This window comes from Meleagris gallopavo, chromosome 13, assembly GCF_905368555.1.
Source record: "Meleagris gallopavo chromosome 13, MGAL_WU_HG_1.1, whole genome shotgun sequence".
Taxonomy (NCBI): domain Eukaryota; kingdom Metazoa; phylum Chordata; class Aves; order Galliformes; family Phasianidae; genus Meleagris; species Meleagris gallopavo.
In genome coordinates, this window is record NC_139416.1 from 10243348 (window position 1) to 10259265 (window position 15918).

At 40.6% G+C, this 15918-nt stretch overlaps 1 protein-coding gene across 3 annotated transcripts in view; it reads right to left on the reverse strand.

Annotated features, from left to right (window-relative positions):
* The window catches only part of LOC100543167 (transcription initiation factor TFIID subunit 4-like), a 132778-nt gene extending 117670 nt beyond the window's left edge, over positions 1 to 15108 (reverse strand). For all 3 annotated transcript variants that reach the window (XR_014886166.1, XM_085235120.1, XM_085235119.1), the window contains exons 1-4: positions 13975 to 15108; positions 10446 to 10618; positions 1474 to 1611; positions 67 to 294 (exon numbers count right to left, since the gene is read on the reverse strand). Coding sequence is in view for 2 of the 3 variants with exons in the window: in XM_085235120.1 (XP_085091246.1) it covers positions 67 to 294; positions 1474 to 1611; positions 10446 to 10618; positions 13975 to 15043 (1608 nt within the window). In the remaining variant the exon portion in view is untranslated. The remainder of the gene's footprint in view (positions 1 to 66; positions 295 to 1473; positions 1612 to 10445; positions 10619 to 13974) is intronic.
* Between the last annotated feature and the right edge of the window lie 810 nt (positions 15109 to 15918).

The following is a 15918-nucleotide window of genomic DNA, read 5'->3' on the forward strand; positions in this document are numbered from 1 at the left end:
TCTGAATAGATCCGAGAAGTTCATAAAATACTAAGAAAACCAAATGACTAATATTTTAATACTTACCTGTGATACAACTGTAGTTCCAGGTACAGGAGAGCTTGGTATGACTTGGGGCTGTGCTGGCACTTGTGCTGTTGTATGAGGTGGAAGTGGGAGCCGAGGCTGACTCTGGTTTTGTGCTGCAGTTTGAGTTTGTCCACCAGTAATTACTGCAGGCTGTTGAGACGTTGGTGTTCCCGTTGATACTGTAGTCTTGAACAAATTTTGAGCATTTGTTGTAGCTACTGACACCTATGAGTATTTTATGTTGGAAAACAGGTCATTCTTTTAAATCTTTCATCTAACCACAAAGTTCTTAGAAATCTGACAAGAAAATGTATTTCCTTTCAAATACACCTTTACTGACAAAATAAAAATGTTAACTTTATTATAACTCTAATTTTGTTACCATTTAACCACATGAAGTCAATCTCATCTAAATTTCTTTTTATTACAAAAATCAATGTACAACTAAAAATGAGTTATTACCCAGTTCTTTAAGATGATTGTTCTGATGTTACTTCTTTACCTCAACTTTTTGTAGATTTGTCCCTTGACACAAACAAGATAATTCCCAATGATCTGTTGTCATGTCATCAGGTTTACAATGCTCTATATCACAGTTGCAGCTCAGATCCAGATTACACAAATGCATCACCACAGTTTCACAACCTAATTTGAGTCCAAGGGCTGCATATGTGCTTTAGCTTTTGCAAACAGAACTGTCTCTGATGTAGCTTGGCTGTATGTAAAGATCCTGCTGCACCGTCCTCAATCTCAGAAGGCTGGAAAGTTTATCAGGCTGAACAGAGGACCACATACACACACGGTCAGTCCAGTTCAGCCACTGACATGATCTGACTAAATATGCCACCATCCCAGTGCCAAGAAGTCTCAAACTGACACACCAAATGGCACTGCAGAAACTAGAGAGCTCAGCCAGGCAGCATAGCATGCTGAGCAGAACCTATTAGAACTTCTTGATCCAATCTACCTGCAGAGTTTTGGCACAGACACAGAACAAGCTGACCCAGGCACCTGCACTGCAATGCATGGTCTACACTATGGCAGTGGTGCCCACACAGCCATAGACACCACAGCTCTCGACAGGGGACAAACCTAGTGCTACAAGTCCACCACTGAAGTACCACTAAAGAGCCCAACTGATTTTTTACTTTAAAAGAGAAAAAAAAGTGAAAGTATACTACCCATTTTTTTTTTTCTATTAGCTAGGAAACAACAAAATAAAATACAGGCTATCATCCAACACCTGCATGGAACAGACAGATGATCAATTCACTACTGATTTTTATGCTTGTGATAAAAATAAACATATTAACATTTCTCATTAAAATTCACATTATAAAAACCAAATGATTATAAACAAAACTTCTTATTCCATCTTTTGCTTTTTATATCCTCAGTACTTACTGTGGTATGTGAAAGAATAGAGCCTCCTGGCAGAGTTGCAGCAGCTGTAGCACTAACAGGTGTTGCAGTTGACTGAACAACTTTGGCTTGCACTGGAAGTCCAAGGCGGACAGTAGATGTGGCTACAGAAGTTGGTTGCTAATAAAGGAAAAATAAGCAATTATTAATTATATGTAATATTTACATGTAATTATTCATCAACACATGAGTTTCTAATTGGCAGGAACACATATTGATTCTTTTTATATACATTTGCTTTTTCTACGAATTCTTCTGAAGGGAAATTAATACTGGGAGGAAGTTTAGACAGAAAAAAAAAAAATATTTTCAGGCCAATATACCAAACAGTCCAGCAACACCAGCTACTGAATATCTATCTTCTGTACTTGGGGGAATAAATAAATTTTAAACAACTACCTGATATCTGAGGAAAAAAAAAAAAAAAAAAGCAATTTTTTTTTTTTAAATTTCTGTTTTGCTTTGTTTGTTTGGATAGCTCTCAAGATTTTTCTCTCTTGAGTTTGGATTTCTTCCATGCTAAGGTAGCCTAGAGGCAATAAACAGCATCATCACAAATAGGTAGAATTGTGTGTCTCTGTAGAAGAATTATCGTAAATGCTTTTTAGGATTTAAAATGCCATGTTTCTTTTCTCAAATGTCCAAAAGACCACTAGCTTCAATTTCACTGGTCACATGAAACTATACGTACCTAAAGAATGCTTGCATTTATAAATATGAATACTGCATATCTTGTTCATTTACTTATGTTCAGTTTCTGAGCTAAAAATCCCTATGCTGTCAGCCCCCTTCTTGTCAGTGACTGCTTACAGAAGTGGGGATTTAAAAAGAAGGGAGGTAACCAGACAAATTTCTGAATCACTCAGTTCCAAGAAATATCTGCAGTCAGAATTCTGTAAATACATACATAGCTCAGACTACTCGCTACAGAATTTTCCTCAATTAATAAATGTTCTCAATTCATCATAAGAATATGCTCTGGGAAAAAAAAATCACATGTAATTAAAACATGACATTTCAGTACCATAATAGTGTGTTATCTAAGTGTGCAACATATTCCATACACAATTCTTCACCGTGCCAGACCACATGAGCGAGCTGTGAAATGCTAAGACTCAATGCATCCTATTTTAAAAATCACTAGTGATAACAGCTTTTGATACAAAGTTGCAGCAAAATCTATTAATAAGTAGGACTTGAAGAAAAAGCCTTACTACCAAAGAACTGCAAAGAAATTAATGCAACTTTTTACAACCAGGGTTCCAAACCTCAAAAACAATAAAAAGTCAAATGTGAAATGAGTGGATCAAAAACATCAGAATTTCCCTACATTATTTGCAAGCATCGTGAAAATTGCATTAGAATGACAACTACAAGTTGTCAGAAGACACCGTAGGAACTCCCAACACAAACACATCAACAAATCTAGTAAAATAATCACAATTTAGAAGCTATCAGCTGTATTTTCTATTAAGGGAAAACTGTAAATAAAAGTCAAGGAAATATATGGGGGAAAAAAAAACACAAAAAAAAACTATCAATGCTATGAAATAAAATCATAAACCAGTGTATCAAGCTCCTGCAGGAACATAACAGATTTTGTAATGATCTTTAAAGAACAACTGCTAAGGTTTGGTATGAGAGTAATTATATTCCAAAATTCCTACCGAAGACCAAGAAAGGGATGTATTTTCAAGTGTAGCTGTATTATTTTTTTAACAGATGCATCGTGCACTTTGCACTTCCTAAATATATAAATGTAATGTTTAAGAGGCCTTTCCACTGCACCTGTAAATTAATACGCAAAGAAACCAGGACATGAATGAATACTCCACTACAAATCTCCATAGGGACACTTGAGAATACGTAAGATAGCCTTCTGTATGCAGACATGAGCTGGCTCTTTCCATGCAAAGAGCTTAACTGTTCTAAGCAGGGCACAGCACAGTGCAGATCTGGAAGCATGGATTTCAAATGGATCTGGCCAGCATGGAGGGTGGATGTCCCAAGATTCTTTCTGTCTGCACAAGTCATGCAGATAACCCAAGTTACTTCACTTCCAGGGTGCAGTAAGTCACTTCCACAGAAGCAGTCAGTGCACACTGTAATCGTTCACAGAAGGAGTCAGTGTGGAATTACTCTGAGTACTGCAAATTCACTCTTTAAATAACTTAACTTTCCTATGTAGACCTTCTCACCAGCTGTCTGGACCCAAAAGTAGCAAGGCAAAGCTCAAGGCAAAAACAGGAGCAAACTGCTTTGTATCTTCTGTGCACAAGTGAGCTGCTGTTATATTTGAAAGAATAATCAAAACGGTGCATTTTAAAAAGCAGGCCACATGAATATGGAAAAACTACATTGAAATACACAGGAAATATTTGCCACTGCTAAGGCACTTTGGGAATTACTTTGTGTACTCGCAGCTTTTTAAAATCAAGGCCATTCAAACTGCCACAGTTAGTACACTGATGACGGTAAACCTCTGGAAAAAAGTTGGTGGTATAGTTGTATTCTGTACCACCTACTGATGTACACTCAGGGTGCCGGTGTTAAGGAACACAACTAAGGGACACAGGCCTCACCTGATACCACTGCTGGAGTGCATTTAGAGGAAAAAAGAAAGAAGAAGAAAGAAGAAAAGAAAGAAAAACACAAAAGGTAAGTAGGGCATGAGGAGAGGCACAGCAAACCAAAGAATCTGGTGGGTAAAAAGTAGGTAAATTTTGGCCCTAAGGTTGGATTTTACTTCTACCTCAGTGGCACAGCTGCTGCACAAATATTCTATTGCATGCAAATACAGATAACCTCATGTGAATTCTCCCATGCCACACACATAGTGTGCAACTTGAAAAGTAGAGTCAGTGATGTGGTGTTGTCATGGCTGCAGCTGGAAACAATAAAGTCAAAATAAACACAAAAAGTTAACCAGTATATTTAATTATTCACTTAATATCTTTATTTTCTACTTATAAAAAGAGGCTAATAATCCCCTCGACTGTATTGTTGAGAAAGTTATTGTAGGGGTAAGCATTGCAAAAGAAACCCTGCTTAGTTATTAATACCCACTTCAAAAAGATGCTTAGGAACTAAGCAGCAAATAAGCCTGAAGCAATTCACCAAACAGTTGAGGATGAAAATATCACATAATTCTTCACAAGGTTGTTGAACATTTTAAAAATTAAGAAAAATAGTAACATGATCACGTAGTATAATGCATATGGGAGCCACTACTGCACTGCTCAGGAATTCAGCATTTCCTAATCTTTGCAAGCTTAATTTTAAAGCCTTACTAATGTTTGGCAGTTCTATAGGCATGATATTTCAAGAAGTTGAAAAATTGTATGTTAATACTACAAAAGGTAAGCAGTAGAATGCATGGAAGGAAAATGGTTTTGTGGTTGAAACACAGCCAAGATATCGGCATTTCAACCTATCTGCCCTGCTAACACAAATGTCTTTTCCAGAATTCTCTGTGAGAGGAACAACCCTCAAAACTGTCTATACAAAAATACTACAGGATAGCTAATGTGATAAAAAGTTGATACACTTCAGGAAACAACAAAGATTTCTCAATTTGCTTACAATTTACTTCTAAGAAGCAAAATAAGCATTTATCAGGAAAATGGGAAGGATATGAAAAACAGAAAAAATAAATACACAAACCAGAAAAAAAAGTCAAAATTGTAAAAGAACAGAAATACAAATACAGGCAAAGTGTATCATCAGAACTATCTCGGACTTGAAAGGCTCAGCTTTAGCAAGAAGAGTTTCTCAAACATCAACAATTTGAGAACTTATGATGGTGAAGACCAAGCTGCTGCTTAACACTGCTCTTCTCTATATGATGCTCACTTCTTTCTTCTTGCTGTCCAGAAGCACTTTAATTTTGAAACTAACTTGAAATAATTTTAATTGAAAAATTTATGTTTCTCCTTTTTGGGTTATGAAAATAAAACTAACGGGTTCTGAAAACCAGCAAACAAGTATGTGCCACATCAAGAGCATGAAAAACCATCAGCTGTACAAATGAAAAGTGTAGATAAACAAAAGAAACTCACCAGAGAAAAACTAGATGGCAGCACCTACTCATTTTTCATAATTTTACAAGCACAGGCTTCCAAACAAGACATGGAAGCAAAAGTGTAACACAAACTAAATAATAATTGCAAAAGTCTTCATCTCTGAAGTATATGGTGATGCAAATAAACCTGTGCTTTTTTGATCTACTTGTGGTAGCAGTCTCTACAGGAAACTTTTTTTCTAAGACAACTGAAGTTCCATCAAATAATAGCTCTTTCTTCACACATTGTTTTAACTAAGGTCATACAGCAGGTACAGATCTGCCACTATTAATGATTTAATACGCAGAAAAAAATGATTTTGATCAAAACCAAAAGGAAACTAAAACAAATGTGTAGAAATAAAAAATTCAAAGAAAATTATTCACTGTTAATTCAAACCAATATTCACTATAAATTTATCATCTTGTTAAATGCTTTCTTCAAACAAGCATTATCAGTGAGAAAGTATTCACAGTGTAACTTAATGCATCAGAAGTTCATAATAATTTTTCATAAGAGTAAATTCTTCCTGGTAAAACACGAGATATTTTTAAAAGATAAGATTCTGCCAGCTACACCTACAAGATGAATTGTATTCCTAAACCAAAAAATGTTTTGTTCTTCTACGTCTGAATATCTATATCTGGATATTTGGACATATAATTTCCCTTTTCTAAAAAAAAAAGGGCGCAGTTAGCTGTAGTCACAGTCACAGTCATCTACAACCTTATTATCGATCTAAACTGAAATTTTAATATACAATTTCAAGCTTTTCTTGAATTCTTACTTAAAGAAACCACACAGATGCAAATTTAGAAGATCACTGAAATATTACACATATCTTCATACTACAGGTACTTGTCTCCACAACTGCTTTCTCCATACTATTCTGTTATTTTCAAACGCTGATTCTTCAGCCTGAATCCATTCCACTACTTCTGACTACCCTTCAAACATTGCACATGCTTTTGTGACACTCCCGTACTCTATAGCCTTTAAGCTCTGCATTAAACTAATCAGAATTGAGACCTCTCCCACAAGGTACTTGCTTATCTGATTTGTCAGTTTCCAGAATGTTAACAGAAATGGAATCAAGGTGCTATAATCAAAAGAAGTAATTTAAATAGGAAAGCCAAGCACCCCAGAGAAAGAAACACCAAATTTAAGTTTGCAGTGCGACAGTAATTGCAGTAATGGTGTGCCTGCTCTAGCTGATGCTTTTATCTTTGTGCATTTATCACAGACTGCAACTCACTGCACAGTTAAAGAAGAGATTACCGTAGGATGAATGGGAATTTATGTGTCTCAGTTTTCCCGAACTTTTCTGTTTGACACGGCAATCACAATGCTTACTTTTCTACCCGGGGAGGAAAATACTCTTGTATGGAGATATTTGAGCTCTGAGCCTTCAGCAAGACAACATGTGCTTGTTTTTTAATCAAAGGAAGGAATTATGCTAAGCTCATATGCTAAATCCTGAGGGAAATTAAACTACGCTTTCTTCTGCTACTCCTACAGAAAGTTGGCTCTTTCCTCATAGACTGTCCTGGATGTAAGCACAGCTGCTGAAGTCACAGGAATTTTCCCTCCCAAACAACGGGGAGATCTATCAAATAATGGTCCTGGGATACAGGAAGGAAATCTTGATACATTACTAGGCTAAAGAAGTAACCCAGAGTCTGCATAGCTGTATGTATTGATTAAGTCAATTCTATTTAAGAACACTTAAAACATTTATTTATTTTCCCCACTTTTTTTTTTTTTTTTTTTGAGAGGGAGAGAGAGAGAGAGAGAGAGAGAGAGAGAAAAGAGATTCACAGAGCTTCCAATTTTAGAGGCACACTCTGTTAGTTTTGCAAACTATCTTTCTTGTTATTTTTAAAGTTGTTCCTTTTATATTCTGCTGCTCTCACTCTCAGCACTCACTGAGTTGCCAAAGCTAACTACCAGATTTTACAATTTCTTTGTGATATAATTTAATAACCCTTATTTTACATCTAACTACGTAGCTCATAACATACTTTTTAACATAATTTTTTAAAGTGCACATAGAAATTACATCAGTAACACTGAAAACAATTACTGAGCTGGTATTTGACGCTGGCTAGAAATCAGTACAAACTAAAGAAAAGCAAACAGAGGAGCTATGAAGTAGACATTGACTAACACGTTCTTTGTAGTAAGATCTGATATCCTAGAAAATACTTTGAGCACTAACTCACTGGATGAATTCTTTTTCAGTACATACACCTCTCTGCATTTTAGCGCTTCATCCTTTTTCTTGGCTAACCAGAATGACTCCTCAAATAAGTGACACTTCCAAAAACTCAGCATAGTATTTATCACTGGACATTGCCTCCAAAAACTTCTAGTTATAAACTTCCACCTGACCAAATGAAAGTCTAATATCTAGTTCTGATATGATAAAACCTTTAGAATTTAGATTTTTACAGTGTGGCTTTAAAATGCCTCAAGTCATTATCTTCAAATTACATTTCAATGTCAAACATATATACAATAAGCACTGTAAAAATCAAAGAGTCAACATACCACAGAGTCATTATTGTACAAAAATGTGTATTTTTGAGGGACATTGTTAAATATTTCTTGTCTTTCTTAATGACAGCAATTAAAGAAACGCAGTACTGCCTGGGCAGTGACTACAAAGGTCTCTCAAAGCAGATGAATCCTGACTGGCTACAATATCATGATTCAAATCCCACCACCTTAAAAATACCTGAACTATTGCATGCTGTAAGACATTTACCATTCCTAAGGCACCGTTCGTCTCTATTCTCAATCTGTTAATTAACACAAATAAGTATAAAGAAATACCTTTAATGCTCTGCAGGCTATCTAGCTACTCGGAATCCTGCAGAAAAACAACTACATCATCCTAATACTAGAACTAGCTCCCTCATATTTTTAGCATCTCTACCACACACGAACATGCAGTATCCTCAGAGCTTAATTTTTACAAAAACCCAGCACGTCAGATTACACTATTTCCACAATCTTAACAGCTTCATATAACTGGAAAACACCTGCCTGAGGCCAATACGATCAACTCCCAGCATCTGTTGTGCACACATACAAATTCCAATCTTCTAATAAAGATTGAACACATGCAGCCAAGCAGAACTGCATTTTTGTCATAAGATTCTACGTACAATAAAGATGTACTCCTCATATGTTCTCAAATAACAAACTATTTGTTAATGTGTGATTTCCTATGGATGTTTCCACTCTGAATTTTAATTCTGAATGCTACCCACAGCAATTAAAGTTGCACGAAAACTTACAGTATGAAACCAAACCAACTAAACCTAATTCATTTTAACAGACTGAGGTCATATTCTTGGTGCAGTCCCATCCCATGATCTGTTATGCATTTATGCTATACACTCATCTCAGAATCCGTTGCTAGAGTATGCACTGTATATTCTGTTGTAGTCAATAATAAAGAAGTAATGCATTTATTTTAAAAGCAAACAAACAAAGCAAGAAAGCAAACAACCAATAACAGACATACAAACTAAATAATGAACATTATCCAGATTTTTCTTTGTGTCAAATCAGTAAAAAAAAAAAAAAAAAAAAAAAAAAAACACTTGAAAATCAATATAAGCTGTCACTGTGTTTATTTTCCTGACATCTCATATTTATCTCTGAAGGATTTTTACAAATCTTCTCATCCTTTCAGATCACACAAATTTAGATATTAACCAGCTGCCCTTCCCGCAGAGTTCTTTTAGAATATTCCATCTAATACTGCACTTACCCTTTTTTCTGACAGCATAAAGTTTTTCAAACGTTTCCAGGCTTTTATCTCTTCTTGAGATACATTCTGTTGAGCTACACAATATTCCTATTACATTCACATCTAAAACTTGCATTTTACTTGGCTACTCTACGGTTTAGATTACCTCATTTTCAATTATGCAATTCTATTCTGGCTTCCTTCTCTTCTGAAAAATTTACCATTGCTTTTACTTTTTAACTTAAACTACAAACATGATGTAAAACACAAAGCATATAATGTGACAGCAATCAAATATTAATATACATATTTAAGATATTTCAACCAACCAACAATCAATCAGAAATTATAAAGGCATATTTTTCACCTGGTTTCATTCAGAGTTATCTCTTTTATAAACAGTGAACTTAGGCAAAGCTACCTTTCACTCTGCCTGTAATTATCATAGCACAACAGCCCTATACATCTGAAGATGCTTACCTCTACATTCTAGTAAGATAGTTAAGCACAGGTCATACATAGTTTGAAGCTAACAGCATCCTTACAGAATTTTAAACAAAAAAAGTTTACAAAGTAATTTTAAATAAATAAATAAATAAACTCCACACTTTCATCCTTGAAAATAAAACAGAAGTGAACCAGAGGAATCAAATCTTTCTCCCAAATAAAGTATACTACAAAAATTTAACTACTGTGAATTCTGGCATAGAACATGCTTTGCTTTTTCTTTTCTAATTACTAGTGAAATCTAGTGATCATGTACATCCATTCACCGTGCTGGAATATCACAATGACTCAGAGAGGGAACAAAGTCATTTACTAAGTCAGTGGCACAAATTCCAAACTGATTTCTGTCTAAGACTGAGCCTTCTGACCTCCAATGAACTCACAGCCCAAAAAGGCTCTTGAGAAAGCCTGCAAAGTAGATTTTTCTGGAAAAAAAAAAAAATTAAAAAAAATTCAAGCCACTGAAAATAAACTGTATTTGAATAAGTATTTCCTGGTTGTCAATTTAAAAAAAAAAAAAAAAAAAAAGTGTGTGCATGGGAAGCACATTTGTCAAAGAACTGATAATGTACAAGACAGAGGAAAATGAAACACACAAAAGCAAGGTGAAATTGAGCCAGACATACCTGAGCTGTTGTTAGGCGAAAAACTGGGCCACTTGTGGGCACTGAAAGTCGAGGTGAAATGCTGGTAGGACCTTGTCCCTGTGTCTGCACTTGAGCCTGCATCTGCGCCTGGGCTAGAGCCTGCTGAGGCACCATCACAAGTTGTCCAGCATCCGTGCGCACCAAGACCATGCCTAGTAAGAATAAAGTGACAATAACTATAGAATAAAGAATAACACGAATTATAAGGAATCACATAACTGTGAAATATAGAATAAAAACAACAATAGCACTGTCCCTTTTTCTTTATCCCGTACCTTTCTTTTTACTGGGGTGCAATATGAGATTTTACTTCAATGAAGAAAAGGAGCTTCCACCAGCAGACAGAAACTACTCAAGTTAGTTTGAAATTCAAACACCTGTAGTTTATGGTGACCAAAACAAATGGTAACTTGAGCATATACATGTGCAGTGATGCACAGAAGTATAGCTAAGTTTTGGAGAATAAAACTTGAAAGAAATAGTCACTAAAGTAAACTATAACAATGGTCTATTTGCTGAGAACAACATTCAGTTTGCACATACCAGGGACAATGACATGAGAGCTTACTAAAACAACAGCGTTAGGGAACGTGTAGATGCAAACATTAAGCCAGACACATTTCTGAGTATACGATATTTGAGATCTAGTTAATGTTTGAGCTCTGACACATGAATTTATTCAGCACCTACCATCACTGTACTGGGAGGTTTGGACATGAAGAAAAAGTACTGTCACACCCAGAGGCCCAACACAATTAGAAGCATGGGTGTTTGAGGAAAAATTCCAAGGAACTGTTTTAAATGAAGAGAGTACTTTCTGGATGTAAATGAAAATACTTTTATTTTCTCATAATACGCCTCACAAATACGCCCTTCTACACATCCGTTCGGTGCCATCCAGGTCTGCCCTTAGTGTAACTGCCCTGGTTTTCCACTATCAGCAGGTCAAAAAGGAGCTCCCAAAGGCTAAGCTGGCCCCTGGATCACCTGGACTTTTACACTTATTCCAGGTCACTGCAAGCATGTAGTGCGTTTTTTCTAGTTCAGTCAGAACTAAGAAGCCACTTTTCAGTCTCTGACATAGAAACACAGAACCCAGCCCCATGATGAACACAATTGAATTGCAGCTGCAACAGAAGCCCTCACTCAATGAGTCCTGGGTGCTCCCAGCCACCTTCACTACAAAAATCATAAACAGAAAACACATTTCTGCCACTATGAACTCAAGAGCTGTGGGAATTGAGTTTTAAGGTAAAAAGCATACAGAGCTACTGCGAGGACCTCATCCAAAGGATACGATCACATCTCTCTCAAAGCCTGATGAGTAATTTTTAAAAGAAGAGTTCAACAACAACAAATCTTAAAAAGGTAACTTTCTAGGTGCATCAACCCTTCCAGCACCAGACCTAATGATTTGTAGAAAACCCCATAAGCAGATGATGTATTCAATATCTGCTGTTCTGGACAAACAAATATTAAAACACTGCTCCAGTGTGCGGAACAGATACCATTCCTCTGAGCGTCGTGAACCTAATGGTAAAAATCCTTAGAGGATAATGCATACCACATAAAAAAAAGTACACATTCTATTGGCATTACACCAATTCACATCTGTCTTGTTAATTACTTTTTCAACCTTGTAAAATTCAATCTAAATTTAAAAAAAATGAACAGGATAGACAAATTAATTGCAACGCGTGCCACACGGTTTCAATACAATTTGCAGATATAAATACTTCTACAGACGCATACATGTTCGTGCAGCAATTTTATATTTTAATCCAGCTTTGAGGACTTGAAAATTCTTTTATTTTGCAGCATGCAAGAAGCAGTCAGATTATCAGAATTGAGTTAAACAAGGAGATTAATTCTTCCTTATTGTCAGCTTTAAAAGATCCAACTCGTGAGCTGGTATGAAGTGCTAGAGCTGGTGCTGGTTATTGTATGCTAATTAGTATTATTTGCTAAAATAAACTCATTCTAAACTTCTGTGTTAGGCAGAAGATCACAATAGGAGAGTTTCAATATCATTTAATAATGATGCACAAACTTAAAGAGTAATTAATCAAAAATAACAAGTATTTTCTGAATTACTCTTATCCTTCGAACATGCTATCCTCCTGTTAATGCAAATTCAATGGATTTCAAGCTATCTAGTAACAAAATTAAATTCAAGTAATGCATTTTCCACACACATTATTTCCAGAACTGTCTCTAAACCTCTGACAAGATTGCTTTCAAGGGCTCTGTTTTCCCCTTCTGTTTAAAAACTACAAAGCAGAACAAAGGCAATAAGCTGCAGAAACTTCATACAAAGTCATGCCACAACTTATCACAGGTAGTTAGTATTTATCAAGCATATTAAAAATGTGAAATCAATGGCTAAAGCTAACAATATAATTGGAATATAGCCACATATTTTTAAACTAACCCCTTATTAGTTTTGAGTTAGTCAGGTCTTCATGAAACCACTGAGCTTTATCCAACTGGAGCATCAGAATTTGGAGCAGGAGTTTCATAAGCTGCAGTCAAATACACAAACTACTACAGCACACCCAGAAGCACACTTCTATTGCATTTTGCTCAATTTATCTTGGCTAACAACAACAACAAAAAAAAGCTATTAAAAGAAACATGGTGAAAGAAATAAATTATTTCAGATTGCATCAGTATCTCAGGTAGTACCATGCTGTCAACATCAATAGAAAAAAGAAAAAAAAAGAAAAAAAAATTAAATGTCAATTCATCTCCTAGATCTGTAACAAACTTGGCAACTTTTTGTAATGTTGCAATCTAAGCATGGGAGCACAGACTGCGACCCTGTAAGCGTTTAAGTAAGGCAGTACGCGGTGAAGTAGGAATTACCAGGATGGGGAGATGCTGCTCTGATTCATCAGCCAAACTCACATCTTTACAAAACAACACGAAGAAACTAAAAGGGGAACAAGCAGGACACGGGGGCTTCTACAGGGCTGGAAACAAAATGCAGTGATGGCACAGCTGTGAATAACCAGCAAGGAGTGACACAGTCACACACACCAAAAGGAAGAACTTTACATTAAACCGGACTGCATAGTGGATATGGTCACCCGGTCCCCATCGAAGGCACTCCCTGAAAACAGAAAACTTTTCTCCATATCAAGAGTACAGCAGATTGCAGAGCACTTCAAGGGAGCCGTGATTCCCGGTTAACGCGTTCCAGATTGTTCTGGTGCACAGCTGTTTTTACACCGTTACAAAATAACTTACCGTGACCACGACTCTCCCAAAGAGAGGAAACAAGTACTCGTCAAACAAGAGACACAACTACTTTGCACCAGCAGCAAAGTACCCTAACCCAACCACATCCTCGCTCACGCCAGCCAGTCGGCCAGGACTCGCCCTCAGACGGGCGCCCGTCCTTTGGCTCGCAACAAGCGGAGCAGCGGGAAAACGCCAACTTTGAAAAAGCTCCGCCAAAGAAAGGCCGAGCAAAGAGCCGCGCGCCCGCCCCGCCCGCCCCACTTACCGGGCGGGATGGTGAAGCCCGGCGGCAGCTGGATAGTGGTCTGCTGGGGCGGCCTGACGATCAGCTGCGGGGCCACCAGCCTCGGGGCGGCACCCAGCGCGGGCCGCGGCGACAGCGCCTGCGAAGCGGCGGGAAGGGCAGCGCCCGGCTTGGCGATGCCCGCGGGTTTGGCGGCAGAGCTCGGTCCTGGCGGGGTGGCGGCGGGCGCGGGGCTGGCGGAGTTGCCGAGCGCGTTTACTGCGGGCTGCGGGCCGTGCGCGGGCTTGGGCTGCGCCGCGCCGCCTTCCCTGCCGGCCGGGCTCTGCCGGCCGCTGACTGGTGGCACTGCCGCCGCCCGGCCCCTGGCGCCCTCCCCGTTGGGCGCCGCCTCGCCGGGCAGCGGCGCGGGCTCGACGACGTCGGCTCCCTCCGTCGCCGCCCGCCCGCTCCCCACCGCCCCGCTCCCCTCCGCGGCCTCGTTGCGCGGCGGCGGCTCCGCGGCGGGCGGGCTGCGGCCGGGGCTGGGGCTGCCCGCGTCCCGGGAGCCGGCGCCGGCGGCCACATGGTTGTTGACAGGCGGGGCGGGCGGGGGCGCGGCGGGCTGCGGCGGGGCCGGGGCGGCGGGGCTGCCGCCGAGCAGAGCCGCTCCATGTGATTGCTGCACACTACTACTGTTTACACTCACTCCCCGCCCCGCCGCCGCCGCCGCCGCCACCGCCGCCGCTGCCGCCGGGGGAGACGGGGACGGGAGCGGCCCCGGGGCGGGGGCTCGGCTCTCCGCGGCTCCGGGACGGCCCGCCGCAGCCTCCTCCGCCCCGGTAGCGAGTGGGGGCGCGGGGTGCCCCTGCTGCTGCCGGACGGGGCTGCCGCTCCCCGACAGGCTGCCCTGGCGCTGCTGCTGCTGCTGCTGCGGCGGCTGCTGCTGCTGCTGGGACGGGGCGGAGGTCCTGGGCTGGGGCGCCTCGGCCGAGGCCTGGCCGCCGGCCAGCTGCGATTCCAGGGAGCCCACCAGGTCGCTGACCGCCTTCTCGTCCACCTCCTCGGAGAAGAGCAGCATCTCTTCCAGGGGGTCCGAGGCGCCCGCCGCCATCTTCCGCTGAGGTGGGAGCCGGCCGCGCAGCGCGCAGGCGCGCCGGCCTCTGTCGCGCGCGAGGCACTCTGGGTGGGGCCGCCTTCCTGCTCCCCCCGCCGCGGGGCGGGCGCTCGGAGGGCGCCGGCGAGATGCCGCGCTTGGGGCTTTCGAGCTCGCTTTTTGGCGTCGGGGAATATTCACCGAGATGCGCGGGGCTCCCGCTGCTCCTGGCCGGCAGGGCGTGGGCAGGGCCTGGCGTCCTGCCCGGTGTGGGCGGGGGACGCTTCGGCGGTGCGGGGTTTTTGACGCCCGGCGTTGGGAAAGCCTGCCGAGCCGGCTCGGAGCGCTGTGCGTTTGCACGCTGTGAAACGAAGTGTCGTACGATCGCGTTACCTGGCGTTTGCAAGGCTGCCATAACCGTGTGCTTTGCCTTCAAGTCAGTCATTCCTTGTGAAAACAATCCCAGGCAGCAGGTCGTTCTTAGCGAGAAACTGAAAGCAGACAGGCTGAAAGAAGGGCTCAGCAGCCCAACGCAGGCATTTCTTCCAAGGCAGTAACGTAACTGCTACTGAAGCTGCTGGAAGTCCTGATACCGGCAGGCTGTTGTGTCTGCTGTAAAGCTTTTGTGTCCAAAACTCCTGCATTTCAGCGTTAGCAGAAGGCTTGTTACCAGAATGCTCTCTGCATCACCACAGCAGCTGCCCTCACGCTGTTCCCTCAGCATCCCCACTGGAAATTTGAGGCGTTTCATTCTGTTTCTAGCGATTTTGTCATTGCTTTTCTATATGTGCTTTTTCCATCACTGCTTGCTCATGCATTTGGAAATTTCCAAGTGGAAAACGGTAGCTCTAACCTGTAATTTCTTCGACAAACGACAGAGCTGTTTATTTCAC